General features: G+C 40.0%; 2 protein-coding genes across 3 annotated transcripts; both read left to right on the forward strand.

Annotated features, from left to right (window-relative positions):
* Positions 1 to 371: 371 nt before the first annotated feature.
* LOC128615923 (endonuclease domain-containing 1 protein-like) lies at positions 372 to 6,090 on the forward strand. The gene is made up of 2 exons (XM_053638328.1): positions 372 to 635; positions 4,077 to 6,090. Exons 1-2 carry the CDS (start codon positions 372 to 374, stop codon positions 4,698 to 4,700), a joined length of 888 nt encoding a protein of 295 aa, XP_053494303.1. The 3' UTR covers positions 4,701 to 6,090.
* A 5,823-nt stretch (positions 6,091 to 11,913) lies between these two features.
* Positions 11,914 to 17,001, forward strand: LOC128605053 (C1q-related factor-like). Of its 2 annotated transcripts, XM_053620173.1 has the most exons (3): positions 11,914 to 12,359; positions 12,414 to 12,818; positions 16,176 to 17,001. In XM_053620173.1, exons 1-3 carry the CDS (start codon positions 12,225 to 12,227, stop codon positions 16,353 to 16,355), a joined length of 720 nt encoding a protein of 239 aa, XP_053476148.1. In that variant the 5' UTR covers positions 11,914 to 12,224; the 3' UTR covers positions 16,356 to 17,001. The 2 variants fall into 2 exon arrangements, with proteins under 2 accessions (XP_053476148.1, XP_053476141.1); XM_053620166.1 differs by having other exon boundaries at positions 11,914 to 12,818.
* The last annotated feature ends 2,279 nt before the right edge of the window (positions 17,002 to 19,280 follow it).

The following is a 19,280-nucleotide window of genomic DNA, read 5'->3' on the forward strand; positions in this document are numbered from 1 at the left end:
TTCCTAACATGGTAGGGTATGCGAAGCAAAGAATTTCACTGTGCTGTAATGTATGTGATTAATAAAGACTCATTATTAAATGTTATTTACTGTAATTACTTTAATTGTTGATCAAGTCTTATATTTATCTTTGGATAAATATCTTCAATGTATAGCAAAAAACAACAACAAACGAATAGGTCTTAGACTGGCAACTATTTTGTGGAAGGGTGAATAGGCACAATCTGGCAACATCCATCCAGATATGCTTTTGTTGGTTCCCATCAACACAGAGACGCATTTCCTTGAGTTCGCGAGTTCCCTTAAACAAGGATCACGAGTGAACATCTGCAACAGAAGCATCGAGGACGATTTAAGATCTGTTCTCAGAAATGCGTTTTGTGCCGCTACTCCTGAGCGCGCTGCTCAGTCTGGGCGATGGAGACGTCGGGGATTTCACGCCGTGTTTGAACTTCTTCTACCGTGCCCGACCACCCACAGGTATCGCGGGGACTCCGATCTGTCAACGCTACAGTAACCGCTACCACTTCGCCACGCTGTACAGCCGGGAGCGCCGCACGCCCTGGTTCTCCGGGTACGTGTTTTCCTGTCCGCACGGAAAGCGCCCCAGAGGAGAGTGGAAGTACGAGCCACAGGTAGGTCTTTTACCTGCGGAAATGAGCCGCAGTACCACCGTGCTCAGAAGTCGCGTCATCATCTCATTTGCATAGTCTGTGAACCGAATCCTCGTGATCTTCACTCAGCAAACCGTTTCCTGTGTAGGATTAGAATCACGTTTTCTGTGAATAGAAAATACACCTGGGGTGTGTTGTTAAAGAAAAAAGAATATAAATATAAATTATTTTCCAGTAACAGCACGTCCTGATGTTTTTTTTTCTTTTTTCTTATAGTCTACCACAGCAGTCAGCCTACACTAAACAAAACACTAGAATTAAAGAATGACACGTCATAGTGTATCAGTTTATTGTTACATGTAATGAAACAAGTTAGTTTCTGTTAGCACATTTTTAACGATATGACATTTAAGACAAAAACCACAGCTTGTCAAACCAGAAAGTGACAAATTCCCCTGTCCTGTACTGACCGTTTCAAAGTGCTGTAAATGCAGACTCCTTCCATAAAAGTTAAATAAATGTCTTACCATATCAACAATGATGCATTTTTCTTTGTTAAATAAAAAAAAAAAAAAAAAAGGGATGATAAGTGATTACTCATTGAGAACAATGGTGATAAGTGATTGGTCGTTGGGAACAGTGGTGAGAAGTGATTGGTCATAGGGAACAATGGTGATAAGTGATTGGTCATAGGGAACAATGGTGATAAGTGATTGGTCGTTCGGAACAGTGGTGATAAGTGATTGGTCGTTGGGAACAATGGTGATAAGTGATTGGTTGTAGGGAACGGTGGTGATAAGTGATTGGTCATTCGGAACGGTGGTGATAAGTGATTGGTCATAGGGAACAATGGTGATAAGTGATTGGTCGTTCAGAACAGTGGTGATAAGTGATTGGTCATTCGGAACAGTGGTGATAAGTGATTGGTCGTTGGGAACAATGGTGATAAGTGATTGGTTGTAGGGAACGGTGGTGATAAGTGATTGGTCATTCGGAACGGTGGTGATAAGTGATTGGTCATAGGGAACAATGGTGATAAGTGATTGGTCATAGGGAACAATGGTGATAAGTGATTGGTCATTCGGAACGGTGGTGATAAGTGATTGGTCATAGGGAACAATGGTGATAAGTGATTGGTCATAGGGAACAATGGTGATAAGTGATTGGTCATAGGGAACAATGGTGATAAGTGATTGGTCGTTGGGAACAGTGGTGATAAGTGATTGGTCGTTCGGAACAGTGGTGATAAGTGATTGGTCGTTCGGAACAATGGTGATAAGTGATTGGTCGTTGGGAACAATGGTGATAAGTGATTGGTCGTTGGGAACAGTGGTGATAAGTGATTGGTCATTCGGAACAGTGGTGATAAGTGATTGGTTGTTCGGAACAATGGTGATAAGTGATTGGTCGTTGGGAACAATGGTGATAAGTGATTGGTCGTTGGGAACAGTGGTGATAAGTGATTGGTCGTTCGGAACAGTGGTGATAAGTGATTGGTCGTTCGGAACAGTGGTGATAAGTGATTGGTCATAGGGAACAATGGTGATAAGTGATTGGTCGTTGGGAACAATGGTGATAAGTGATTAGTCGTTCAGAACAGTGGTGATAAGTGATTGGTCGTTCGGAACAGTGGTGATAAGTGATTGGTCATAGGGAACAATGGTGATAAGTGATTGGTCGTTCAGAACAGTGGTGATAAGTGACTGGTCGTTCGGAACAGTGGTGATAAGTGATTGGTCATTGGGAACAATGGTGATAAGTGATTGGTCATTCGGAACAGTGATGATAAGTGATTGGGCGTTCAGAACAGTGGTGATAAGTGATTGGTCGTTGGGAACAATGGTGATAAGTGATTGGTTGTAGGGAACGATGGTGATAAGTGATTGGTCGTTTGGAACAATGGTGATAAGTGATTGGTTGTTGGGAACATCGGCTTGCATAGGTGCAAATCAGGCATTACACATTGGTGGTGGGTCGAGTAAGCCTCTGCTCTCAATTCCTATAACCAGCAGCAGTGATGTAAGCTGGAGAGTCATATCGAGTGCAGGACAGTCGCTATAGTCCTATATATCTCAAAGTTTCTAGATTTGCTGCTAGGCTCTTATTTGAAATAAAGCAATGTAAGGCATATAAAAAGTGAGCAAGTCCATTAGTTAGCAAAATGATTATTGTACTGGGTCACCACATGTGGTGCTGCTGTGCTCAGTTCCTCAACGTCCAAACTAATCAGGTTTAAAATTTTAGTTAAAGGTAAATAATCTGGTGTGGACTCAGATTTCAGCACAGTAGTGCAAATTATTTTTGTACTGCATAATAGGAGTTTCGATGAGACCAAGTATGTTCAAAATGAACACTGAATACACAAGTGGAAGTGAGGCAAAGAGTGAAGAGGAACTCAACTGTGGTTTACCACACACAGAAAAATAACAAGTCTTAGCATGATCTCTCACCCACTTAATCATTTCAGCACTTATTGCACATCTCTATCTTTTTTTGATGTGTACTCTTATGACTCACTTCATGCACGCAAGCTTACAATAGGTACAGGAGTATCTGTGGTCATCAAACTGCTGCCAGAATTACTGTTTCTGGGATTTCTTATCTCTTTCGGTTACTTTTTCTTACTTTCAGACACGAATGTTAATCTGACAACATCTGCAGCTTACTACATTTGCACGTCAGTATCATGCACTGGTCCATATAACGTAACTACAAGAAGCCTTAGCGGATATGTACAAAATAAAACCCGTAAGCAAGGGTGGAAAAATCATTTGCAAGTTGGAAGAACGTTCCAAAAATGTTTAACGTGGGGGGAAAAAACAAGCTTAACGTAGCAAAACAACAACCAAGTGACACCAAATCTCTCAAATCCTTACACTGTCATAAACAATATCCACCACCCAAAGGACAAATCAGAAAACAGCAACTGAAAACAACATAAACAACATAATAAATTTCAAGTTAATCATTCTCATGTCTTTAGGTCAGGTCAGTACAAGTAAAGAACTTAACACAGCGAAATCACAGAAACACCAAATTTTTCCCATACTTTGTTGATCATTACTACTGACAAATATCAAAAGTATGGCCTAAATATACTAAAAAATAAACTAAATATAACAAATAGGTCAGAGGAGAATCGCTAGAGTGGTGTGAGTTGCCAGGAAGGCTATCAGCTAAAATAACCACACTCTACAACTGTGGTTAGCAGAAAAGTATGTCAGAATGCACAACACGTCAAATTCTGAGGTGGATGGACTATAACAGCAGAAGACCACATCAAGTTGCACTCTGGGTCACTGAAACTGGAAATATAAGGCATCCTAGCATAAGACAGCAGTCTGTTTAATGCATTTATGTCTACTTTCAACACACAGAACTCTAATATCCTGATTCTCCTGAACATTGGTGCATGTATATTAAATTTAGGTCGCAAATCTTGTTTGTCTCCCTCTCTCCCAGCTAGCCAACTCCAAGGCTGGCGGCAACATGGTCCCGTTCCCGACTCCACCTGCGAAAGTGGACCAGAATGTAGTGGACAGCCAGGCTGTCCAGAAGGACTACACCAACTCCACCTACACACGTGGCCACCTAAACCCGAGCCAGCACCACAATGGCACAGATGTGCGTCGTGCCACCTTCACCCTCACTAACGTAGTGCCACAGAAGTCTGCATCCAATGACGGTCCCTGGGCCAAACTTGAGAATCGCGTGAGCAAGATCCTCTCTGAATACTGCCTGGGAGAGGCGTACATAGTGACTGGTGTGATTCCATATGAAAACGACCACTGGCTGAAGGATGAGGGCAGAGTGGCCATCCCTGAGTATATGTGGTCAGCCTACTGCTGCCAGAACTACAGCCAAGATCTTCCAAAGGGCCTGAATGACATCTTCCCAACGTTTGGAGCCATTGGCAGGAACGATCCAAACAGTACTCAGGAGATTGTGCCAGTGGACCTGCACAAAAAGAAAGAAGAGCAGGGATATGATGTTCGGTCAATGTCGCTACCGATTCTGGAGGGGTACTTGAAGGAGAAATACAGGATGTCGATCAGTGTTTTTGATCAGCAGTGCTCAAGGGCATAACCTTCAGTCACAGCCAAAAATCCTTGTGCAGATCTTTAACCCTTACGTTCTGTTCTGTCTCATAAGATCTCATTTGAGCGAACTGTTTTGTACATATAATCATATGGAATGCCATTCAGTGTGAATATTAAGTACATCAGTACTTACTTAATTCATTCAATCATTATCATCACAACATCTCGTAATTCCATGAAAAAAAATCTTTTTCACATGACAAAGTGTTTGAGGATTTTTTTAAGGATAAAATTATAAATGAAATTAAAGTGAGGTGTAGCAGATGAGTGCTCGGTCAGCTTATCGTTCAAACTGTGGCCACGGGTTCTCTACAGTAGTGTGCATCGAACGAACCGAAACGTGACCATCACCATAAATAATGTTTGTGTTGATAATTGCTTACTAAAGTAAAGAGATGGACTGGGTCAGGACATAAGGGTTAAAGATAACAACTGTACACACAAATGTATACACAAGGTACTGTTTTACTAAAAATTATTTCACAGTTAATTAGTTCTTTTGAAAATTATCGCTCTAAAGTTCGGTTATTTTTGACATCAGTTGATGATATGGATTAAGAGTGATCATCAAATTAATAATTTTAGCGTTTTTAACTAAAAAAATCAGTAATAATATTAATATTTTGCCTATATTTGTTGATGTTGAAAAGGTCTAAATAATGTACATAATATATTTAACTTTTTATGAGGTCCCACAGTGGTATTGTATCTATAATTGTGTAGAATTTTAAGCACTGGATTAATTGGTCTATTCATTTGCAACTTGCAGCACAGAAGTAGAATTTTTTTTTTTAACAAATAAAAAATAAATTATTATAAAAATGAGTCTAGGTTTAGATTCTACCAATAGATGTCAGCATTTGGTTTAAAAAAAATAGAGAGAGAGAGACTTTTTCTCAATGCCAAAAAATCTTGCCAGGTTTTTTTTTTTTTTGTGGATACCGTAGCAAAAACTAATTTTAAAATGTATTTAAGTTATATGATAGTTTTAAGCTGTGAATTCCTCTTTTAGTTTTTCTTTTGTTGTTTTTCGACATGCTAATCAGCACTTTCCACCAAAGCAATTGAGGACTATTTTTGCGGAAATGGTGTTCATTCCTTCAGTACAGTTTTAGAAACTTTAGAATCAATGCAGCTGAAGATTGAAGCTGTTCAGGTGGCATGTGGTGGCACAAACACCTTAATAAGGCACCATGTTGTTGTTTTTTCCCCCTTTGTCACCAACTGTACCTTATACCTCAGGATAAACTTTCTTATACCTCAGACTAATGTCTTACTTTTTTACTTTTTGTCACTTTATGCATGAATGTTTGCATTGTAATCACACCCACTTTAAAATTTTAAAATGTAATCATCTAATAAAAATATTAAATCATCTGGATCTGCGAATCAAAATAACTCAGCCATGTATGATTGAAGCCTGTTAATCAGTTCTAAAGAGGCAGACTCCAAGGAAAGGTTAGGATCCATGTGCAGGAGGTTTACAGTAAATATTCACAATCCACAAATGTGGCTAAATGAGCAAGGCAAGATCAATAAACATGTAAATCAAGCAAGCAATATCAAAAGGGTGAACCAAAGAGTAGTCAGAATCCAGGCGCAGGTCAAAGGCTCAATGGCAGTCAATGGCAGCACGCAAGTGTAACACAATGGGGTTTTATGTTTTTTTTAAAAATTGAAATTAAAGACTGCTTTTGAACATTCTGGTAGGAGTTATCATTGAAAGTCATGAAGTGCCACCTTGTTAAAGTGAAGGATGAGTTCATTGAAAAGCTTGTACTGAAGGTCAAGACCTCCATGAGACTGGCGGCCATGTTGACATCTCCAGTCATGACGATGTCAGTCGCAGTGGAGTGGCCTGCAGGCTGTGAGATTTCAACGCTCCAGACACTGAGAGATAGAGCGAGAGACGAATAAAAGAAGACAGGGAATAATGTGGAAGGACATAAAAGAGTGGACTGGAGTTGTGATGGACTGAGTTTCCATGAAAGCATATCTCATCTGAATCTCATCTGCATTTAGACAACAATATCTCTGAAGGGGTTTCCATAGATCACGATTATTAGAGATTAATAGAACCTACTAAATGTTAGTAATTGGTGCACTGTCAAACAGCTCAACCAATTACAGCACATCTTGTTCTTTTGGTTCCATGTGTCCTAAATGCTCTGCAAGTCCAGGTCATAACATGAATGAAAAGTTAGATTAGTTCATAAGATGTCATTAGGAGCCAGGGTCATGCAACATGCAGGTGAATGAGACAGGATGCAAGTGCATATAACCAAAAATCGTAATCATTACCCATAGCTGGGGTCAATACACAAGCAGGCAACATCGAAGAAGAGAAATGATGTTCAGAACACCACAAAACAATGGGCAAGACTTCGCAATGAGAAATAGAAACATTAGGGAATATGTAAATGACCAAACTAATTAAGCTGAAACACAGAACAGGTGAACACAATAGGGTAATGAACTAATGGCAGGACATGGGTGGAGACAGGACCAAGAGCAAAACAAAATTGTCGTATTTGTTGAAAAAATGGCTTAAAGTGGATGATATTTGGCTTCGTGTGGCACCAAGAACAGCAGCAACACAGAATGATATAATGATAATGAGTCTTTATTGGTCACATATACACTACAGCACAGTGAAATTCTTTTCTTCGCATACCCAAACATGTCAGGAAGCTGGGTTCAGAGATGATACAGCACCCCTGGAGCAGAGAGAGTTAAGGGCCTTGCTCAAGGGCCCAACAGTGGCAGCTTGGCAGTGCTGGGGCTTGAACCCCCAACCTTCTGATCAGTAACCCAGACCCTTAACTGCCAAGCTACCACTGCCCCAATATATATCAATCTATAGAAGCTGAGGCTGACTGTGTCAGGTGATTACACTTGGTGAAATGTTCCCTAATGTTTGCGTATATTGGGGATCATTTATTTAAGCCCAGTTCACTGACATGTTCCAGCAGTAGTGAATATATGAAATACAATAGCTGGGTAATAAACCTGAATGAGGTGGAAAACTTTCTCGATCATGGTTTTTTCTAAATGCCTTTGGAGGAGAAACCAGATGTAGAAGCAACCATCACCAAATTCAAAGTACAAATTACAAAAAGGCACATATGACAGAAGGTTTTTAAAAACTTTTAAATAAAAAAAAAAAACCTCCATCAAAATGTAAAGTATGAAATTATAAGCCAGGTACTTGGAATTCTTATGTAACCAGCAGGATAGGCAGGATTCAAGTGTGTAAACAAGGCATGTTCTTTATTAAGGGCAATCCATGATACAGTCGTCAAGAGACCGCAGCGTATACATAGACAAACTAATCAAGGGCTAAAGACAGAACAGGTGCACAAAGTAGGGTAACAATAACAGGACCAAACAAAGGCACATGACAAAAAATTAACAAAAGCATATGGATGACAATGAACAAGTACAAACAGTGCCTTTGGACAACATGTCTTGACTAATCGACATTTACATTTCATGAAAAATATTTCTATATAATAGATTAAACTTTTCAGTATCAGCTTTAAAAATGTGGACAGAAATACCTATTTTATCTGAGCTATTCCTAACTGACTTTTCTGTGACTTTTGTTGCACCTTGACTGCTGTTCCACCTTTTCCAAGGTGCAGTCGCAGGCAAGTGAGCACAGTATGGTGTGTGAATGTGTGCATGTGTGCGTGTGTGTGTGTGTGTGTGTGTGTGTGTGTGTGTATGTGTGTGTGTGTGTGTGTGAAGAGAGAGATTTGGAGCGTGTTTGTTATCTGTGTGATACTTTCTGGGTGTCAGCACTGTGCTGTGACGCTAAGAAGAGCAGACAGCTGCTTAATCTGAGGTTACCAGCTATGCTCTGCTTTTCTTACACACACAAACACACACACACACAGATTTTGAGATTTTTTCCTAGTCTTTTACTGCAGTCTCCAGGAGGTGAAATGCTGCTCAATTATTTGGTTACGGTCTGTTGATTGACTTGGCCAGTCTGAAACCTTACACTCCCCCCCAGTTAGAAATGTGTTTTGGATCATTGTCTTGTTCTTCCCAATTAATTTGGATGCATGTCTCATGAGTTACATCATCAATAAAGATTATTGAGCCTGTCCAGAAGCAGCCATGCAAGCCCAAGCCATGACACTACCTCCACCATGAGGTTCACAGATGAGCTTGTATGTTTTGGATCATGAGTGGATGTTTACTTTCTCCACTCTTCTATCACCTTTCTATCACTAGGTTCTATTAAGGTTAATCTTGGTTCCAGAACTTTTGTGGCTCATCTATGTATTTCTTTGCTAAATTCAATCTGGCTTTCTGATTCTTACTGCTGATGAGTGGTTTGCATCTTGTAGTATGGCCTCTATGTTTCTGCTCTCAAACTCTTCTTCGCACGGTGGATTGTGATACCTTCACCCCTGCCCTGTGGAGGCTGTTGGTGATGTCACCGACTGTTGTTTTTGGGTTTTTCTTGACAGCTAACACAATGTTTCTGTCATCAACTCCTATTGTTTTCCATGGCCGACCCATTCCACGTCTGGTTGTTAGTACACCAGAGGTTTCTTTCTTTTTCAGGACATTCCAAATTGCTGTACTGGCTATTCCCAATGTTTGTGCAATACCTCTGATTGATTTTCCCTCTTTTCTCAGCTTCAAAATGGCTTGCTTTTCTCCCACAGACAGCTCCCTGGTCTTCATGTTGGCTTATCCTTTTTCAACAACAAATGCAGTCTTCACAGGTGAAACTGAAGGCTAAAACCAAGAGTAGATGTTCAGAGATATTTATTGTTTAAATAATCAATCTAACAGGAAACACCTGTCGGTCACATGTTCCAATATTTTTGCTCGACTACCATTTAGGTGGTGTGATACAAAATGTGCCATGTTCTATTACATCTTACAAATTACATACAAATGACATCTCCAGATTCAATGCTTATTTAGTCTACATTGTCAAGGATGAAAGTAAATAAATCTGGTGCAATAAATATACAAAATAATAAATCTGTGTATCGTATTATACTATTTAAGAACATACCTATTCTTAAAATGCAGTAATGTCGATGAGTTGGCGGCTCAGATGAAATTCTTGACTCTGAAATCGAGAGTTTGTAGCACAGAAGCTCCTTCTAGCTTAATGATGGATGGAGAACGCAATATCTACATCAGGATCAGGGTTTTGTTTCCACCATATTCTGCATTAGTAGCGTTTGAAAACAAGTCCGGATCTGCCTCTTTGAGCTGCCATGCAACACTATGCAACTTTACTTGAGTGGGATTTGATAGTGATGTGCAACCCGTGGCTCCAAAAGTGTTTTTTTGTTTTCTTTTGCTTGTTTTTTGTTGGGTTTTTTTTTTTTTACAAAGCAATTGACTTCACTATTAAATTTGAAAATTTATTTAAATTTAATTTAGCTTTAAAGGACTACAAACATAACTGCGTGAGAATTTCCTTCAGGAGTGGGATTAATAGTATAAATGTTTTCATCAGTGTATATTTTCTTTATAGGGGTCCAGGCACCAAAGTTGCAGGTATCCCTTAGTGACCGTTTGTTTTCTTACAGGTATCATAAAGACTAAGAATTCAAGAGCCCTATTCTGATGGTATATTTTCTTTCTTTTTAGGGGTACAAGCAGTGAAAACTCAGGAATCATGTAGTGATAGTACAGTATGTTTTCTATTTATGGCTTTTTATGCCACAACTGCTGAAACTATACAGTAATTGCGTGTAATTGCGGTCCATGCACTGAAGTGTAAAAATGAAAAAGAAAGTGGGACAAAATGGCACTTACAGTAGGTTGTAGTTTAGCCTTGAGACACTGTTAAGCCTTCAGACACTCAAACTCCCATGCTGTCCTCTCCCTGGTCCCGCCACAAGTCTAATCTGTACATTATGTCTGCTTTCAAGTAAAATCAAATAATGAGTTAGGAATTCACCCTCACAGATTTTCTTGCCAAGTGTACAAAGATGATGAAGATGATCTCTGGGCTCTCTGACTGCCTTGAAGGAAGTTGTTCTCCTCTCGTGGAGGGAGGGAGCAGACAAATAAGCCCTAGGGAGCCAACAGAGGATGGCAAGAATCCTCTGGACCAAGGGCAAGGAGGTTTGAGTCAGAAGGAGTGACGAATTTCATTTTCTAGCATCTTGTAGCTACAACAAATAAAATAATGAATTAATTAAGCAGGAAGTAAAAGAATTTGAGTCATACTGTGTAGCAGTGCAGACAGTAGGATTCGCCTCAGTCTACAATGTTTTAGATCTGAACTGAAAAGGTCACATCTTTTAGGCCAACGTATGTGGGCGATTCTGTATTTGCACTCATGGCATGGTCAATCCTCTACAGTTTTATTATTTCGGATATGAACTTCTATGGCTTCATAAACACTTTGCTTGCACAAATTTTGAAGAAGGTTTGTTCCAAAGTTCCTGTTTCTCTGGAAAGTGTGTGCATTATGCTAATTTAGCATCGCTCCATTTTAATTATAGATGACTGATGGTCTTGGATATATGTTACATATGAGCTTAAATTCCAAGGTGTCAGTGTTTCACGCCCTGCCACACTTGGTGTATTTTCCTCTGCTAATGACCATGTCTGGTGATTCCTAGCTGTGTGTGGATTACAATTTATTTGCAGTCCTATTGACTCCAGTCATCTTTGCCAGCTGGAATCAAGAACGTTAATGCATATGGACAGAATTATGTCATGGACCATAAAGTAGAGTGTGTGTGTGTGTGTGTGTGTGTGTGTGTGTGTGTGTGTGTGTGTGTGTGTGTTAGATACCAAGTTTTTCACCTACTGTCTTCAATTTGTCACTTAATTCACTGGTACTGACTGCGATAATGGGAATTTCGGTCTCTTCTCTCTTCCTGTTTTGTTATCCGCGTTTTATTTATTTATTTCTCATTCTCTCTCTGCTTGGTCTCATTTTTCTTGAAGTCAAAAAACATTAATTGTCTCACACATGAACTGTCTCACACAAACATGAACTTAAAATCCCACAGCAAGATGTTAAAAAATAAAAGTACACTTAAACAAATCTGGGGTTTTTTTGCATACTAGATGTTTCTGCTTATCTCTTTATTCCTCTATTTCTCTCTTGCTTGCTCAGTGTCCTAGCCCCCTCCTTCATTTCTCCTCCCCTTCTTTCGCCTTCCCTCACTGAGTCAGGAGAAAGAGTATAAAAGCATCGTTATCGTTTCTGTCCATCCATTCAATCTCCTTCTCTCGACTTCTCAATACACGCTGGGACTCTTCTGTGCTCACCTGCCAGACTGGTGTATTTCTCTCTCTCTCTCTCTCTCTCTCTCTCTCTCTCTTTCTCTCTCTCACTCATACACCCACACACCCACACACACACACACAAATACTTTCAGGAGACTTTGGTGTCCCACTGGCACCGTAGACCTCCTACCGGTTTCTTTGCCCTTCACTGCTCATCATTCCAGAATACGGGGAGAACTTGGCACTGGCGGCCCGGAAGATTCTGCTGGGCGCCACCGCCATCATGCTTCTCATCATTTTGGTCGTACTCATTCCGGTCTTGGTGAACTCAGTGGGCAGCAATGAGGATGGTAGACGCTACGAGGTGTTGGGCACCTGCCGCATGGTCTGCGATCCATACATGGACAAGGCAGGCACTGTCGCAACGGGAATCAGTTCAGCAGCAGGCATCGACGTGCTAGCTGAAGCGGAGCCACTAAGCGACCACAGTGTGAGCCCGCCGCTGCCAACGTACATCCATGGCAGGCCGGGAAAACCTGGAAAACCTGGACCTCCTGGACCACCAGGGCCACCTGGAGAGCCCGGTCCTCCAGGTCAGATGGGGCCACCAGGAGAAAAAAGCAAGACAGCAGTTGCTGGCATTGGCAGCTTTAATACCGGTCCACATGTGGCATTCTACGCCGGCCTACGGAACCCGCAGGAGGGCTACGAGATCCTGAGGTTTGATGATGTTGTCACCAACATTGGCAATAATTATGATGGTGCATCAGGGAAGTTTGTGTGCAAGGTTCCCGGTACATACTTCTTTACCTACAATGTACTCATGAGGGGCGGCGATGGGACCAGCATGTGGGCAGATCTTGTGAAAAATGGACAGGTAAGAAGGTGGTTGTTACTTTTACTACTGAAATGAAATACAAAAAATACAAAGACTGCACTGTTAAATACAAAACACTTACACTGTAATGCAATTCGAGTAGTATATTCAATAGTGTGTGTAGTCATACCTCACACATACGGCTCAGATACATCAAACGTCAACACGTCCCAACTTTAGCCTTGTCCGGCTACACGGAGACTGGCAGGCGTAATCACCAGTGAGGAGAGAGAGTGTGTGTAAGCCAATGAGAGTGAAAGAGTTTCAAATGACAAAATAAGAGCTTTATTTTCCAGAAAGGGAATAATATTTGTTGTTCTCTAATTTGGTGGAAAGCTAGTAAAAGATAGACAACAGAAGCCATTGAGCTAGAGAACATTACTTACATACTGTTTGTAATTATGGTTGTTTGAAAGGTGGTGAATATCACGTGCACTAGCATGCCAAAGCCTTCAGCAGATTCACGAAGTGTCCATTTGTCATAATATTTTATATAAATGATTTTGCTGGATCCTTCTCACTGAGTTTTCACTGGATCAGTGCTGATTATGAACGCCAGGGAAATCTGACAGTTATCCAGTATTCAGAGAACCATGGTTACAAACACAACTGGTGCTCCCCAGCCTTTTATGTGCGTACAAATGTTTATAAAATGTATAGTCTTTCAACAGTTTAAAAAAGTGACCAAAAAGGTGTGCAACCAGGATGTTCAGCTTAATACAGTTTTTTTTTTTTTTATCTTATTTTTAAATACTGGTTCATTTTGTATAATAAGTATGACAATTTTGTATTTATTCATAACTGAATAAACAGAATAAACAATATTCTGCATTCAGCATTTTACAGGCAAATGGCTATTATGACCATTATACCTATATATTTTTCTTTTTTAATGTATCAGCATGCTTCTATAATATCAACATTACAAAAGCCAGTACTGCAGCACCAATTCACAAAAAATATACTGTAGAAAAATTAGGAAACCTTAACACTAATCATGTAATACCTACCTGTAGTGTTTAGATATAATTTTAAAATACTGTATTTAAAAAAAAAAAAAAGCTAAGTGCACTGCAGTAGAAATGTGTGTGCTACCACAAATGCGGATGCAGATTTTTGACATTTTTAAGGAATAAAATAAGCAATGTCAGAGCACATTTTGCGTGGTACACTTCCAAGCATGATCTGAAGTGAAATATATGTTTCTTTACTTGTGTTTTGTGTGTGTGTGTCATCTCTGGCCTCCTTTACTGTGTCATCTTGAATCAGTAGCTTTCTCAATCACATGTGGCCAGTCATAACACACACATATAGATGCAACCAGTGAAGCTGCAAAGCTCTGACAGCGTGTCCTAACACACAAAAAACCTCCATAAATACACATTCAGAACATGCACACAACAAAGACACACAGACACACAAAAGTCTGAGTCTAAGAACTACCAAGTAAAGAACTAGCAAGCAAAAGCAACATACTGTACCGATTCAAGTGAATAGAATGTGCTGGGAGCCGCCATTTAAAAATATTTTCACTGCAAATCATAGATATTTTAATATATTAGGTCAGAAGTCATCATTTTGAAATTCGGGTCTTAAAAAAAAAATCAGCCTCACTTGTATCCTGAACTTCAGGTTGTGGAACTTTAGGAATAAATAATTCATGACACATCTATTCAAAGTCTAAGTTGGCCAATCACAAAGGTCTAGGGTCAATCACTGTCATTAAAAAAAAAATTCTCAAGGTGATCATGATGAGTTGTTTTATTGTCAGAATCTGTTTTGTCAGTTAGTAATCTGACCCCCTCTCCAGAATGCAAATTCATGCACATAGAAACTCACTTACATAAATGCAAATAATTATAATAATAATAAATCTGTCATTATTATTGGAGGAACTTAGACTGGAGACATGAACTGAGACTTTACCTGAGTCTAGGACATGATTTTGGCTTGAAACAAGGACTGCATCTAGTCAAAAGATAGGGACTTCAACTGGATCAGGGCCTGAGATTTGTTTCTGGCCCAAGGCACTAACTAATTGCATTTGGATATAAGATAAGGACTGGATATGAGGCCTGAGACAAGGACTGGTACTGGATCTGAGCCTGAAAGTCTGAGACAGAAACTGGACTTGGACTGGATTTCTGGCCTGAGACAAGGATGGGGATTAGATCTGGGCATGACATAGGAACTCAGACTGGATATGGTTACATGACACTGAGTGAGGATGAATCTGTGCCCGAGGCAGGGTCTGGGACTGCATCTGGCCATGAGTCAATTACTGAGACTGGATCTGGGCCTGAGACAGGGGCTGGAACTAGATCTGAGTCAGAGACAGAGAGAGAATTAGGTCCAGCAGAGCAGGGGTCCAAGACATTGGCAGCAGAGGGAGGTCCCAAAGGTTGAGAAGTCTGGAAATACCATGTGCAGCACACTGGCTGAACCTCTAGCTTCAGCTTTAGCATGTGAGCCACTGCCTATGGTAGTGGACTCGTATAAATGCTCATGAACAGGTCATCTTGGATTGAGCCAGAAACAAGAGAGGATGTATGCTGGACAGATACCGTTCCACCCTCCATGTATTATCCTTGCACTTGGACTAAATGGCTCTAAATAGTTGCTGCTCAAACTCTAGTCCTGTGGCCAGCACCTGTCCCTAAAGCCTTAGGTATCTATAATAAATTAACCCAGAGGCAGTTGGGAATACTGTTTCTTAGGCTAATCTATCTGAATCTTGGTCATAGTCCATTGGTCACACCATCATATGCAGACACTGTGAAATTCACATTCGTAAATCCAAAAACGTTATCAGTTATCCCTCTGGAAGACCCCTTAAAGGTAGTGGTTCTGCAGAACACAGCATGATTCAGTTGTGCCACATCAGTCATTACACTCCTCATCCTCAAACGCTTCCCTCATAATGCCGGTTTGCACCTAACCATGGCCCTACGTGCTACAATTCTATGTAGTGACCTCTAAGCAGAACTCTTTTAGGAAGCTAACAACCCATAACTATACAAGCCTTAACTATAAACCTTAACTATAATTCCTAAACTTGGCCTTACTTAAAGGTGATAAAAACCTTAAAAAGCACTGAAAAAAGTACTGAATGCAGTTTTTTTTTACTTGACCTTCAGTACATCCTCATCCATCTCAGTGCACACACACACACACACACACACACACACACTGAGTCAGCGCTTCTGGATGACTCAACAATGTTACTCATGCTTAGCTTGACAGTTTCCTTGTCTTTATGTCCATCATCCAGAGAAATGACACATCCAGTAAACAGTATACTTACTTCACAGTCTCACATCCTGTTTTCTGTCTGTCTCTCGTGCTTCCTCTCTCCAGGTGAGGGCAAGTGCTATAGCCCAGGACCAGGATCAGAGCTACGATTACGCCTCAAACACAGTGATCCTGCACCTGGACCCTGGAGACGAGATCTTCATCAAGCTGGATGGTGGCAAAGCTCACGGTGGAAACAGCAACAAATACAGTACCTTTGCAGGCTTCATCCTTTACTCTGATTAGCGGAGTTGAGGTTAAGGTTTGTGATTTCTTAAAGGGGAGATATTTAAGTGTCTTGAAAAGGACAGGGCAACTTCACTAATCTTCAGACTATTAAGTAAAGAAAGGGGTTAAATTGGGGCTAAATTTAGGGGTTGACCAAAATACTTATGAATTAGATAGATGGCTGTATTTTTTTCCATCTAAAAGTATTCAATGTATCATTCAATTCATACAGTGTTTTACATAAGTATTCACCCCAATCCCCACACCTCCTTTACTTTTCCATGTTTTGTACTGTCGTATAAGTAGACAGCTGAAGATTGGAAAAACATTGTCTGGCCTGGTTCACTTGTCCAGTTTCGGTGAACTTGGGTCCACTGTACTGTAGCTCAGATTCCCATTCTTGGCTGACCAGAGTGGACCCGTTGTGGTCTTCTGCTGTTGTAGCACAACTACCTCAAGGTTCAATGTGTTGTGCATTCTGAGATGCTTTTCTGTGCACCACAGTTGTAAAGAGTAGCTATTTGAGTTTCCGTAGCCTTCCTGTCAACTTGAACCAGTCTGGCCATTCTCCTCTGGCCTCTCTCAATAAAATGTGTGACTTCTAATGGGTAACTAATATAGAGGCTTGTTGTAGCCCACCCACCTCAAGGCTTGATGTGTGGTGCATTTTGAGATGCTTTTCTCATCACCACCCATGTAAAGAGTAGTTATTTGAGGTACTATAGCCTTTCTGTCAACTTGAACCAGTCTGGCCATTCTCCCCTGGCCTCTCTCAATAAAATGTGACTAATACAGGGGTTTCACAACAATAGGGGGATACTTATGCAGTCATAAGTTTTCTGTTTATTATTATTATTATTATTATTATTATTATTATTATTATTATTATTTGTAAATAATGTTACAAACTACTGTATATTGATTTTGACTCCCACTTCAGCAATATGGGCTGTTTTGTCTAGATTCATGACATTAAATGGACAAATTAAGTCCACTTCAGTTCCAGGTTGCACAAAATGTGGAAAAATTCAAGTAGTTCAAGGGTGAATACTTATGCAAAGCACTCTAATCATACTATTTAGAAAAAGATGGGCCATGTTGTAACTACAGGACTCTGTTTGGCTCCCATGAATTCATCTGAGACTGGACCAAGATGCATTTAGCCATTTTATCAAGATGTTGTCTTTGCACGAGTCTCTTGTCTTGTTCTTGAATTTGCTTGCTGTGTTGTATGTAATTACTACTCGTGTTATCCAAACACTTTATGATTCTAAATTCAATGTGGAATAAATTAACCTGATCCTGGTGTTTAATCCAAAACCATAGTGTGAATTATTATCAGTACAGCATCTGTGAAAAAGTGGACATTGATATATTAGTTTTCCTAAAAATAATTTTTTTAAAAAACAACCAAGCAGTATGGATTTACCAAAACTATGGATTTAATCAGGACGGAGGGCGATTTCTATAGCAAACAGCTCCTGAGATGGAAAAGATTCATTAAAATTCCAATCAGGACGTCGCTCCGAGATAGAAACATGGTGACATCACATATCTCATAGTATCATCAGCATTAATTACTGCTGGATAATTATGTGCAGAAGGTGCAAGTGGTTCCCTTATTGAGAGAAACCTTTCCATCAGATAAGAGGAAAGAAAAATGTCTCAATGCAGCCATTACTGATTGGGGTTTTAAGGGAATCAGACTTCCATTTTATGTATCTGATTATGTCTAATGTGACTTTACTTTTGCTAATAAATGGAGATTTTGTTGCAAGATGTGACTGAAAAAAGAGACTTCTCTTCCCGTCATTGTGTGCTATAGCTTTCCAAAAGAAGATGAATTAGAGTAAAACACTATGTACTAGTAAACAGGGAAAGAGAGAGAGAGCGAGACCCAGCCCCAGTAGAGGCTTGGAGGCTTGATTAAAAGGATAGACAACAAGGGTGAAATGCCTCTAAATTGCATGAAATCAAAATAAGATCAAACAGGGTTATGGGCGGGATTTCGGAAATGTGGACGTCAAAAAAGTTCCCATCAAACGTCAAACAAATGCACAAACATGTCTCCCAAGCTTAGAGTTGGCCTTCTCAATATTTGGTTTCTGCTAGAACTCCTTAATTATATAGAGCCACTGCTCTGAAAATGGGGTCAGAGCTCCAAAGTCTAATCTTCTGGTTTAACTCGATTTGTTTTGATGAGCCTACGTGAGAAAAGCAGGTGTCAGAACGCAAAGAGGCGGAAAAAAAACAACTTTCACTTAGCTCAATTTACAAGATGCGAGATATTCGGAAATAGCAAACTCACACATACAGTAAACACACACATACAGTATCCTTAGCAACAAGAAGTCAGTTCATCTCAGACATTAGGAGTGTTTCTTCAAATGATCACATACACAGAACCAGACTATCTATCTATCTATCTATCTATCTATCTATCTATCTATCCATCCATCTATCTCTCTCTATATCTGGTAACTGACGAGAGGTAGTGAACCCACCGAAACCCCAACCGTCTTCTCAAATATGCTGAATGATTGACGTACAATGAGCCCCAAAGGAATTTTATGTGTGAATTTTTTATGCCCATCAGCATGGATTTAAAACGGCACCATGCCCATAACGATCATATTGACAGCTTTCCTGTCTTATTAACGGTTTTCCCCTACAGTTGCAATTAAATTCAGTGACACCATGTAAGTTTACTCACACCCTTTCAACATTCACTATTCAGAAATAAATCAGGAAAAAATACAAGTAGCCCATATAAAATAGATATCTCTTTGAGAATGTGTCATCATGCAACCATTAAATATTAGTCATCCAAGCTTCTCATTTCAAACACAAATATATTTTTTCTTAATGTTTTAAAAAGTAGTACGCAGAATGATAAACGGGAGCTGTTTCAGGTAAGTAAGGAAGAAAACACTTGGGGGCATG

The sequence above is a fragment of the Ictalurus furcatus genome, chromosome 1 (assembly GCF_023375685.1).
Source record: "Ictalurus furcatus strain D&B chromosome 1, Billie_1.0, whole genome shotgun sequence".
Lineage (NCBI taxonomy): Eukaryota > Metazoa > Chordata > Actinopteri > Siluriformes > Ictaluridae > Ictalurus > Ictalurus furcatus.